We start from the raw sequence: 13,422 nt of genomic DNA, 5'->3' as shown, positions 1-13,422 counted from the left end.
AAATGCTATGAAAGGCATACGCTAACAATTGCCTGTTTAAATTTTGCCTTTTTTTGAGATTTTTTTGTTTAGTTTCTTGATTTTATACCAGCTCATAACTAAACTACCATAAAAACACCAATATTGGTTAACACAACTGGTGGAACAGACTTGTGGTCTCTTATTGAAGTGACTCTGGTTTGAATTATAAAGAAATGATTGTACCCTCTTTTAAATATTTTATTAGGAATTGGGATTTGGAACTATTATTTGCTTTTTTTCCCTATTAATTCAGTGTCATAATAGGAGGGTGGTTCTAACTCCTAATCAACAACAAAATGTGGGCGTTTAATAATAGCAGTTATTAAATAAATGGAATAAAGGTTATATATGCATACTGTAATTGAATCTAATCCTCAAAATGCCATCAATCTTCTTCATTGACCTTATTACCACACGATTCAACCGTAGATGTTCTTGTCAAACATCATTATAATCTTTAAGTTGAGTTAAGGATTTTGTACTATGTTCTTTTTACTTTCTTTCTTTATCTTTATTAGCTAATAACTCTTATATCAAGGTTCTCTTTCCCTTTTACCCACAAAACACATTTAAGATTTAATATGGCTATCAATCTTCTTCTTCATTGAGTTTGCTCACCTTATTACCACACGATTCAGCCGTAGATGTTCTTGTCAAACATCATAATAAGAAACCCTAAACCCTAATCTTCTTTTTACTTTCTTTATCTTTATTAGCTAATAACTCTTATATCAAATATCAAGGTTCTCTTTCCCTTTTACCCACAAACAAATATTACACATTTAAGATTTAATATGGCATTAGGTTATCTGCTTTTCATGTAATTTAAATGTAGACAGAACAACAACAATGATGAGTGTACCCTGATGGAACCAAAATTGAAGTTTTCTTCATCAAAATTGTAACTACATTGGTCATCATTAGAGAATGGTTCTTCTCATGTATATGATACATGATACTAAGCAAGACTTATTTAATGTTTAACATTGAGCTTCTTCTTTTTCTTACAGAATATGTTTGACATGACTCTATCACTTCTGAATGCTAATGTCTCCTCACACAATAAATAGTACTCAAGACTCAGAAATGCCATAAATACATTTAGTCTCTGTAGCCAGATTCCTTCCATCCCCCAAAATCTTCCTCTATGCAGCGTTCCCTGTGATCCTACATTAACCAACCACAAAACACACTCAAATTTTAACTAATACTCTACAAAGATGAAACACACTTTATTCATTACATAAATCTTATGAACCCATCTCAATGACATTAAATAATCTTAAAATTAATATACATTTCAAATATGATCTATAAGATAATATCTTTTAATTTAGTAGGAAATTCTGAAATATAATTATTTGATAAAATTATTAAATGATGTAACAAATATCCGGTATTAAACAAGTACAATTTCATTGTTTCTTCTATATAACTTTCATTTATAAATATTATAATGAAAATGATGAACAAACAACCTTCCTCTGATTCATTCACACTCAAAGGTATGTTTTTACCATAATTAACTTAAAATGTAATACATATCAAAATTTATGATCACAACAAATTTTAACTATAAATAAACAACATGTTGGAGAATGATTTATCAGCATTTGTCATCATTAATTATCTATATATATATATATAAACATGATAAACAAAATAAGAAGAAAAAAAAAGAACAATTCATACCCGTTGCTTAAAAGTGAGGCCAATTCTAATCTCCCCAGAATAGTGGTTATCCTTCACAACATTGTATGAAGTAGGTGGAATACTCCCTTCCCTGAACAATGCATCCAGCGAAATGCTATAATACATACATACCAAAATTAGATACGGTAGATAAATAATTCAATTTAAATAAATTAATTAAAAGAAATAATAAAGTTTTTTTGAGCTGAGAGAAAAATGAGGGAGAAAAGACTCACGTAACTTCTCCGACAAGATCATCGGCAGACATGGAATCACTGTCCATGATCTTTAACCTGAGTTCGTTAACGCCTTCAGAAATGTTGAACACAAAATTTTCATTCCACTTTGGATTACTTCCTTTACCTGCATTCATAATTTGATTATAATAATAAACAATCATGTTTCAAAATTTGTTTGATCTATGAGTGTACCTGTTGCAACACTGCTTTTTTGCTCTTGAGTGCGACACGTGAAGATCACGTAAGGGTCCATGTTAGCTGCTCCATCAGATGGTGCATGTGTGATGAAAATGTTAAAGAAAAGAAATTAGAAATTGAGATGAATATGACACAGATTATGGAACATTTGTGTGTGTAAATAAGCACTTACCAAGATAATCTGTGTTCTCAAGGCCTTTGGCACCAACAAGAGAAACTTCTAGGGTTCCCTGAGGCATCTTGAATGAAGAATAATGAGATATGGAGAATCAGAAAGAAAAAGTTTTCAGAAAAGGTTCTTAGAGAGACACAAATGCTTTTTATATTTCATGGTAGTTAATTAGAGGACTGAAACAACACAATCACCGGTTTCCAGATAAATATAAGCCATAACTATTTTACTATTTTTTATTTATTTATTTTCATTCTCTTCTTTTTCTGATATTTTTTTCAATATTTAACATTTTTTTAAGCGACTAAATTATTCTATTTTAAATAATGTTAAGATTTCTTTTCTTCTGAACTTCGTTTTATTATTTGTGACTTAAGCGGTATCTTTTTTATATTTATTAACTCAATCGAATTACATTATTTTTTTCTTATTATTTGAGACTTATGCGATATCTTATACTTTTTTCTTATTTTTTTAATTAAATCATTGGATTACATTATTTTTAAAAATTTTTTCTTACTATTGGTGACTTATTTGCTACTAAATAATAATTTTTTTTTTTTTCTCTTTTCATCTTCTATATTTCTCTTCTCAAAAGCAAAATTTTTAATTGTTTCTTTATAATAGTAACTTTGTTTAGTTTCCAACGTTCATCAGTCATAACAAGCAAGCAATTACAATCACTTAAAAATAAAGGAAGAGATCACTCTTCACCATATTCATAAAGATATCTTCACCATATTCATAAAGATATTGTTAGAATTAAAAATATATACAGTGCGGGAGGAAGATTGGAGGTGCAGAAAATAATAGTGTACACACCACATTGGGCCTTGAAAAGGCCTTTTTTCTGAAGTTTTAACATACTTGTCCTTCTACATTGAATTACACCGAAAGGCGACTAAAATTTGTGATTTTTAATCATTTAAACAAATAAAAAATATTAATTAAGTATTTATTTATTTTCTCAACATGCATTGTAAAATTTTGTTTTTGATTATTTTTAAACATGCGTCAACAACAAATACTCTTGTGACCATCTATTCCTAAAAGTTTTTTATTGGTAAAATATACTAGTTTTTTTTTTATTAGCAATGAATATGTAAATTAAATTAAATAAGATACTTTAGAGATATTTCAACCCTTATACATGAATTATCTCTATAAATAAATCCATCAAAAATTCAACCAACACATATGGATAGGGTACTTTGATTTTCTTTTAATCCAATTTAATCTAAATAAAAATAAGAATTGTACATTTGAGTGGTCATTTGATTGATTATAATGACTACATTTGTTTAAATCTCTTATTATTGATATCGATTGATGGATCTCGTAGTCTTGTGTAATAAAGTTTTCTAAACAAATTTATACAAATAAATTATTCTACTTTAAAATAAGGATAAATCACTCCACTGAATAAAATAATTTGACCTAAATATATTTTGCACACCACCATCATGCTAGTCCTAATAAGAACATAATAGACAATAAACTTGAATATTCTAATTTTAGACAACTTATATAACTTTAAATATTGTATACTAAAAAAAGTTTTAAAAAAAATTATTAACTATCTTCTGTAGACTTAAGTTTAGAATGAGTTAAAATGGTAATGTAAAGATAAAAATATTTTAAATCATGATTAAAATATGAGAGACAACGGACGACACGTTTTTAGTATGGTGATTAATAGTATACATTGTTTATAAATAGGATCTACAATCAAAGAGAAGGACAGAAAATGTTGAATATTCTAACATGAGTCCTTAAAATTATCCTAGAAATTTTGATTATAATATTTGGTTTCACAGTAAGATCTAGTAAAATTTGTTTGAAGTCGAGATTTTTCTATTGACAAATACTAAAATGAGATGATCAAAAAATACCATCATATAATATTAAATATTGAAGTTCATTATTAGATGAATATATTCTAATTTTATTGACAATCTAAATTAAGTTATTAGGTAAAGATAAATGATAAAGTTTTTACATGAGAATTTCTTTAGTTACTTTATTATTACTGATGAAACTTATTAATATATGTCTTTTAATTTTAAAAGGTATAAAGTGTTTTAATTTCTTGTTTAAGTACTAAATGAGTTATGTGTAACAATTTTTTAATATTTTTATGGACATAACAAATGTATAATTACATGTGATTTTTTTAATTGAATATATGTATGCATACATATTATTTAATATTTAAAGGTGTTTACCGTTTAAGTGTGCTTACATTATACTTTACTCCGGAATAGATAATACGTGTCAACCTATGATAGCATAGAAGTTTTATATTTTATATTTGGAGATGATTATAAATAACAATATTTTTCTGAGTGGTCTCTTAAATTTTTAATTTCAAATCATGATGAAAATATGAGAGACATGAAAACAATGGTAATACATCTTAAATATTAAACAGTAAAGGGAATAAAATGTGTATAGTCTATAAGTTGTTTATGTACCATAAACACTGATATAGACATTGATACGACATGGACACGGACACAGAGATACGTAAAATATTTAAAATGTAAAATACGGATCTATATATATTATATAATTATGAATTATATAAATTGATAATAAAGATTTATGTGCACAAGTATGTTCCAAATTTTTTTTAAAGCAGAAAGATGTTTTCATGACTGGTTCACAAAGATTTGTTTCTTATTTTTATAATCATAATAATAATTCATACAATAAAATTTGAATTTTTAGAAAATTAATGTATTTTTCCTTTTCAAAATTGTATCACAATCATACTAGAATTGTCAGAAATCTAACAAATACTTTTTGAATTGGACACTTCACGAATACATGTCTTACAGGTATCATACGAGTGTCGGTGTCCGAGCCGACACGCTATTTAAGAGGAGTGTCCGCGGAAATGAAGAATTTGACCAAGAACAAAATGATTTACCTCTATTTTTACTTAAAAACAATTACAAGACCTTGTTTTTTGCATACACAGAAATGCCTCCTCAGAAACACTACTCCGATCAATGAAGTACTGTTGTTTCCTGTCGAAACATGTCGGCCCATGGGCTTTTCACATTGTCGGTTGGGCAACATATTTATCTTATCATCACCATTGTCATTTCACTCATTATGCTAAATTTTAGATTGCAGATGTATCACTGTTATCAGAATGAAGAACACCATCAAACAAACTATTACTGTTATTATTCCATTCGACCTCACAATTGTAGAAGTCTGAATTCTGAATTCTGAAGCTCTGAAGATGTAGACAAATGTAGTTGCTTATCTAACTTGTTTTCTCGGGTGAGAGAGGCTTGCGTTCACGGAACAACAACTATGGAACATGCTAAAGTAATGCACTTCATAAATGAATGTTTTGGATAACCTCGTTTCAGTCTTAGGTTTTTTAGTCCCAAATCAATCACAAAACTTTTAAATCACAAAACTTTTAAATCTCAACTCAATTTCAAATAGAAAAATGATAGTTTTACCATTCTTAAAATTATATACTGTGATAGATTTAAAAATAAATATATAATAAAAAATAAATTTATAATTAAATGATATAAAAAAATATTAAAATTATAGTATTAAGAGTTATAGTCTTTAGAATTATTAAAAAAAATTGGCACCTGTCTTACACGGTGGCAAGAGTAGGACACGCTAACAAGATGTTGAGATGACGTGGCTGAAATCAGTTTTGAGGATTTAACACGTGTCTTTTTTATAATACTATTAATATAATTATATTACAAAAAATGTTATATTAATGTTAATATGTATGTTTAGAGGGCAGTGCTTGTATATGGGTTGTTGATTACGTGTTCACAATTTCAAGAAAGGATTGCTTGCGTGTCAATCAATTGCGCCACTCCGTTAACACGTCACTCCATTCTAAGCAGGCACAGATTATAGCTGTCTTTCAAAAGATCCTACACATTGACACTACCTACAAAGTAAAAATACACTCTTAACAAATAAATTAATTAATATTTTAACTAATTTCATTTTATTTTTTAATTAAAAATATTATAATATTATTATAAAGGGTTGTTGATTAGTATTATTCACTGTGTCCAGTGTTAACAAAAAAATTTCTCTTTCAAAAATTATTATTATTATTTCTATTTTTCGCAACTACATTTACTGATTTTATATTTAGACAATATATATGTAATTTTTTACATAATAATAGTATTTTCACTTTAATTGCCGGTTTCTATGTATTAAATAAAACAACATATGATTATTAGATATATCTTAGTTTCACTAAGTAGCTAAATTATATAAATTAAGGTTTCAATTAGTGAGAATATGAAAGATATTTTATTGCATATCTAAACACATTATGAATTCGAGATTTGTATACATGAGGTGCTTAAAACGAGTTAAATGTTAGTATGAAATAAAACATTCTTGATATGATTATTTTTTAAGATATTATTTGAATTTTCTATTGTATATTTATTTTATACTTATCTATATATGTTATATGTAGTTAAAGTAATGATTTAGACAATAAAATATGTTTTGATTATAGTCAAATGTATTAGTAGCTTACTATTTTCTCTAGTTATTTTATGAGACTAGCATGATTGTAATTGGTACATGAGTAGATAGGATTGTAGGCACAAAAAATTTAACAACTTCTCTTTTGTGTGCATGTTTATGGGTGTAAATGTTCTAATTGCTTTAAAAGCATAATTAGTTACGTGGAGTCTATATTGGATAAAATCAAAATATTTTATGAGTATTTGTATATTAGTTAGATGTGATGTTACATTTTATAAATTAATAAATATTTGAAGAAATTAATTGATTCGATATATTGATCAATTTTGATAGTTTAATATAAATATATTAATTTTATGTAATGAAATATTTTTTCATATTTTTTTTTATCTTTTTATTTAAAAAATATATTTTAAATATAACTTAATCTCACGAAATATACATTGAAGTTTGAAGTAACTTAAATATTATAATTTAAACACATCATTCCATGTGAAATTTTTTACATTGGTAATTTTTTCAGCATTTTTACATTGATAATGATATTGATATAATAAACTTATTTGATTATTCTAGATCGTATTAGTTTAGGGTTTAGAGTTTAAATTAAATTATAATATTTTAAAATAATGACTTTGTTAAATATATATATATATATATTTTATTTTCAACTGATCTATTTGATTACTTTTTCAATTCAAAAAGTAAGAACCGAATAAATTTGACTATTGTATTAAAATATATATTTTAAATTAATTAAAAACTAATAACTATAAAAAATTATGTTTGTAGAATATTTATAGTTATATTAATATTACATTTTTAAATATATTAGAATAGAAAACATGGTAACAAATTTATATAATAACTTTTAACTATAAGAATATATAATTTATTTATTAATATACGAGTAAGTTGAAAAAATAAATATGATAATAGTTATAAAAAAATAACAAGAAATATTTTTATTCAACAAGTGTTTTATATTTTTATATTAAGGAAACCAGTAAAATCTGATCTAAATTAAAGAGTGAAAAAAAAATCAAACCAAGTTTTATTTTTATATTGAATTTAAATTATTTTTTAATAAAAAAAAACTGGAATACGGAACCCCTAGCACCTAGAACCCATACTTATAAAGCTAACAGAGAACACAACCACGTGTAAGCCTAAAAAAAATAACTCAATATCAATTACACTCAACTCACACTGTCAATTATAATGCATATCAATTTTTCATAATATACTATCAAAATTAGATTACGTTTTTATTCTAATGATTGCTGAATAAAAAAAAATATGTAACAGACTAATTAATAAACAATTATTTTTTAACAAAGTTAATAAATAATTATTTTTGAAAAATTTAATACCCAATTATGTTTTACTAAAATGAATTATTAATTATTTTGACAAAATTAATGATCAACCTTAGAAACATGAATTAAGTTCTTATTATAAAAATAATAGTAATGACAAGTTTTTGTTAAAGGCAGATTTATAATAGACTGGTGAATAATTAATTATATGTTTTGACCAAAATTAATAACGAATTAAAAAAATTAAGATTGTATTAATTAAATAATAAACACATGTATAACACAACCAATAACGAATCTTACAAATAAACCGTGATATTACCCGAAAAGAAGAGTGAGGAGATGAGGATGAGACGACTAAGTATATCGAAACTAGAAAGGTTGGGTGATAACCCCACGCGCATGAGGTCACGTGCGTGCCCAGCCAACGCAGATCCGCGTGGGTCCCACGCGCGAAACCAAACAAAACAATAACAGAACTCTAATAATAATAATGATTATTAGCTAATAATGAGTTAATTAATTAATTAATAAAAAAAGAGAAAGGCGCCAAAGGAACAAATCGAAACGGATTAGAAAGAAAGGGAAAGGAAAAAAAACTAAACATTCCATATCTCGTTTCATCTTTTCTCTCACTCGCTCCATAAATTCTCACCGCACCTCCCATTTCTCTCATTCTCATTCTCGTTCTCGCTCTCACTCTCCATTATCTCCTTCTTCTCGCGCTCTCCAAAATGGTTTCCCCCTCCCAAAAGATTCTGGTCACCGGTGGTGCCGGTTTCATAGGCACCCACACCGTCGTGCAGCTCCTCAAAGGAGGCTTCGCTGTTTCAATAATCGACAATTTCGACAACTCCGTCATGGAAGCGGTCGACCGGGTACGCCAGGTGGTGGGCCCTCATCTTTCTCAGAACCTCGAATTCACCAAGGTCTGCACTCTCTTCCTCTTTCATTTCATTTCACTCTCTAACTTTCCATACTGCAAATTCACCTCTTCTTCTCGCAGGGCGATCTCAGAAACAGGGACGACTTGGAGAAACTCTTCTCCAGGACCACGTAAGCTCTATGTTGCGTCTTCTCGTTTTCCTGTTATAGTTTTTGTTACGTTTTGTTAGTGTTTCAGTTAATGAGATCATATACTGAAACAGATTCGATGCCGTTATCCACTTCGCTGGCCTCAAGGCGGTTGCGGAAAGCGTGGCGAAGCCGCGTCGCTACTTTGATTTCAATTTGGTCGGCACCATCAATCTCTACGAAGTTATGGCCAAGTATAACTGTAAAAAGGTTCTCACCTCACCCATTTCTGATTTTAACTCTGCTGTCACTATTTATCATGAAAATGACATGTTTGATTGAATTCAATATTTGAATTAACAATATTTTTTAACATGTACATATAGTCTATACAGGTTTCTTTCGGCAAAAGATATGCCTTGAAACTTCCACGAAAGGAAAATAAAAGAAAAAGTTAGATGAGTTTCTTCCTAAGCTAGTTTTTCTCAAGTATTGTTTATCTATAAACTAATTTATTTTATGTAGAAACTTATTTTTTATTTATTTTTGAAGGGTTTCTTGGTCCATAATTGTCTTTAACTTTCAAGTCGTTCGTGGGAGGATTTTTTATGCTTTACGTTATGTTCCAAACAAGGAAGCAGAATCAGATTCTTGCCTTTAACTTTTTTCTCTTGTGATGGTGTAGAATATTACTTAACATGATCATGTTTCTGCACAGATGGTTTTTTCATCTTCTGCAACCGTTTATGGCCAACCTGAAAAGATACCGTGTGAGGAGGATTTCAAGTTGCATGCTATGAATCCATATGGACGGACCAAGGTAACCTTCACTTTGTTCTGAGTTGTCTTTCACTTTTGCTTTTTTTTTTCCCTTTTTTTGTTGGCAGCCTGTGGTTCTAAGTATCAATAATATAAGTATTTAAAGGAAAAGGAAATAAAAAGATAGGATGAATTGAACTGTTTTTCGGAATAAGCTGGCATTTTCAAAAACTGATTTTAACTCTGTTTACTCTAACTTCATTTCATTGAAGCTTTTCCTTGAAGAAATTGCCCGAGATATTCAGAAAGCCGAGCCAGAATGGAAGATCATATTACTGAGATACTTCAATCCAGTTGGGGCTCATGAAAGTGGTAAACTCGGTGAAGATCCCAAGGGCATCCCAAATAATCTCATGCCTTACATTCAGCAAGTAGCTGTTGAAAGGTTGCCTGAACTCAATGTATACGGTCATGATTATCCAACCAGGGATGGCTCTGCGGTTCGTACAATACACCTATTTATTTGTTTATTTTTACATCATATAATAGGACAGGGCATTAGGGAAAAAAGTGTGCATGTTGGACAAAGTAAATAACAGTATAAACATATTTTTTTACCCGTGCAAAATTCTAATCCTCCTTTCCTTCCCCTTATTCAAAATAAGATCCGGGACTATATCCATGTGATGGACTTAGCAGATGGTCACATTGCTGCCTTGAGAAAGCTCTTCACATCGGATAACATAGGTGAATTGTTGTTTTTCTTCCCTGGTAGATCTACATGGACAAATTTGTGTGTCATTGTATTAGCCTTATGATATTTATCGGTTGATTTTTTTTTTCACTATGCTAAAGTAAAATGTGATATATTTTTGTTCAGGTTGTACTGCTTACAACCTGGGAACCGGTCGTGGAACATCTGTGCTTGAAATGGTTGCAGCATTTGAAAAGGCTTCTGGCAAGGTAAATTATGCATCTTCCTCAAGGAATGAGTTATTGAATGGTGTAAGAATGGTAAAATTTTATATCATGTAAATCAATCGCTTTTCGCAACTAAATATTTTTTCCGTGGGATATGAAATTTTCAGAAAATTCCAGTAAAATTATGTCCAAGAAGACCAGGAGATGCTACGGAGGTTTATGCATCTACACAGAGAGCTGAGACAGAGCTTGGTTGGAAGTAAGTACTTTAATCCTTTGCATGGTTAAAATGGTAATCGTTTGAGTTTTTGACAAGCAGATTTTGTTGACTGAAAAATCTAGATTCTCAAAATTCAAAAACCAGCATACTAAGCTTCATTAAACTTGTATATTTGACAAATCTTGTAACTATGTTTTTTTGTTTGTTAATATTAATTTGGCTGTTCCTTCAGGGCAAAATATGGTGTGGAGGAGATGTGCAGGGACCAGTGGAATTGGGCAAAGAACAATCCCTGGGGTTACACGGGGAAGCCTTGAATTATCTTGAGAAATATTACTGCACATCAATGAATGTTTTCCTCACAAATAGGCATCGCTCTACCTAATACTATGTTGGTTTATTTGTTTAGGCAGTCCAATGTATAATCCCTGAGAATAAAAATTTGGCAGCATTTCAATAAGTAAAATCTACTTGTATTTAACCAGTATTCCTAATAAGATTAGCAATTCCTTTTGATATTGGTAAAAGTTTCTCCAGTTGGCCATCCTCTTTAGAAGTTAGGATTCAAATGGAATCTTAAATGTTGAATGCATAAAAATACGGAAATTGATTAAACTATTAGTCCAAAATATTGGAAATAAAAATAAATGTTTTAAATTATGGCTTTCTAAAAGTAAATTAAATTAAATTTTATTAATATTATTTTTCTTATTGGGTCACTTTTGTGACTTTTGACATAATTTGGGCTAAGGCAAATTCTTCCTACATTCAATATTTGTGAATCTGTACCCAACACAATTTTAAAAGGCAAATTCTTCCTGCACCATATCAATTTTAACCTCCACCATATCAATTTTTTAAATTTCCAAAACTACCCTTATTTCAAATTAAAAAATCCAAAATAATAATTATAATTGAGAAATATAAAAATACATGCTGGAAAAAAAATTCTGAACACAAAACTAAAAATACATTCTGGATAAAAAAATTCAGAATTCAAAAATATGTTCCGAAAATTGAAATCCTAAATATTTCAGATGAAAGTTTCAAAAATAATTTTTCCCATTTTTGTGTAAGGTTATTTTTGTCATTTAGGAGGGGTATTTTTATCATTTTCTAGAACTGATTGGGTGCATGCTGAAATTGATATGGTGGAGGGAGAAATTGTCATTTTAAAATTATGAAAATACTTGGAAATGAAAATCCAAAAAATAATGCTTTTTGAGAAAGTAGATTTGGAAGAGTTTTTTGTGTTCGGGAAAAATTCAGAAAAAAAAATCAAAAGGGCAAAGAATAAGAAAATCCACAATACAAAAAATAATAATTAAGAACATTTTCGTCTTTTCCACCCAACTCAAATTGGGTGCAGGAAGCAATTGCCCAAAAGCAATTGTTAAGAAAAAGAGTTGGGCTGGACCGTTACACAAGAATTGCAGACTAGCTTGTTTTTTGTTAGGCAGACTAATCCGCATACTCATTTATCTGTAATTAATTGATCAATTAATAATAAATAAATTATCATCACATAAGAATGAAAATAAAATGGTGTAAATATAATATTTGAATTAAAATTAGCATCGAAAAATAAAAGATAAGTAGCTTGATTATATAACCTAGTTGAATTCAATTGGAGTATATCTGTTTTTGATGTTATATTTAAATTAAATGCTATGAAACTAAAAAAGTGGTTATCTCTAAACCTGCCACTCACTTCTTTTTTAAAGAAAGCACATCAATTGTAGTATCTTGATCCAAAGATTCAATGTATTTTTTAAATGGCATGTAAATTTGGGCTGCCTCAATTTTCTTGGAGACGATAATGAGTTCATATACTTGAAGGGCTAAGGACTGACTAGACTATAGATAAGGATTTATTACAAAAGCTTTTACTGCTTGCATTATATATTTTGGTATTTGTATTATATAATTTTTTAAAATACTTTTGCAATTTTGATTCTTGGTTTTTGGGAATAGTTGATTTCAATGGAGGTGGAGGTAAGATTTAGTTTGGCAAGTTGTATTGGAAGTCAAAATTGTGATTGGAAGGTTGTGTTATGTGATTGAAGTAAGAATGAATATTCAATACAAGTTTGAAATGCAAAGACAAATAAATAATCTCCAAAAATCGAATTCTAAAAGGAATCTTTTGGAATATATATTTTAGAAACATTTCTATGTATAATTTATTTTTAATATTATAGAAAATGCATTCCAAAATAAGGGTAATTTGCGTTATGAAAATTAGAATTCATAAATGATTTTGAAATAAAAGACACATGCAGAAAAGGTTAATTATGAATTGTAAAATACAAATTCATTGCACCAGCTATTTATGGTTCTGGCTCAAATTCCTCGAACAAAAGC

The 13,422-nt window shown here is 28.6% G+C and overlaps 2 protein-coding genes across 2 annotated transcripts; one reads left to right on the top strand and one right to left on the bottom strand.

The window, feature by feature from the left end:
• Positions 1-888: 888 nt before the first annotated feature.
• Positions 889-2,473, bottom strand: LOC137812610 (elicitor-responsive protein 3-like). The gene is made up of 5 exons (XM_068614723.1): positions 2,323-2,473; positions 2,145-2,210; positions 1,950-2,076; positions 1,714-1,828; positions 889-1,188 (listed from the first exon to the last, which is right to left on the bottom strand). Exons 1-5 carry the CDS (start codon positions 2,387-2,389, stop codon positions 1,123-1,125), a joined length of 441 nt encoding a protein of 146 aa, XP_068470824.1. The 5' UTR covers positions 2,390-2,473; the 3' UTR covers positions 889-1,122.
• Positions 2,474-8,692: 6,219 nt separating this feature from the next.
• LOC137812609 (bifunctional UDP-glucose 4-epimerase and UDP-xylose 4-epimerase 1) lies at positions 8,693-11,585 on the top strand. Its single transcript, XM_068614722.1, has 9 exons — positions 8,693-9,073; positions 9,151-9,200; positions 9,293-9,428; positions 9,877-9,978; positions 10,190-10,417; positions 10,583-10,664; positions 10,798-10,880; positions 11,006-11,097; positions 11,291-11,585. Exons 1-9 carry the CDS (start codon positions 8,879-8,881, stop codon positions 11,373-11,375), a joined length of 1,053 nt encoding a protein of 350 aa, XP_068470823.1. The 5' UTR covers positions 8,693-8,878; the 3' UTR covers positions 11,376-11,585.
• The last annotated feature ends 1,837 nt before the right edge of the window (positions 11,586-13,422 follow it).

This window comes from Phaseolus vulgaris, chromosome 2 (assembly GCF_000499845.2).
Source record: "Phaseolus vulgaris cultivar G19833 chromosome 2, P. vulgaris v2.0, whole genome shotgun sequence".
NCBI lineage: Eukaryota > Viridiplantae > Streptophyta > Magnoliopsida > Fabales > Fabaceae > Phaseolus > Phaseolus vulgaris.
The sequence above is the reverse complement of the archived record's forward strand: the minus strand, read 5'-3'. Positions and strand labels throughout refer to the sequence as shown.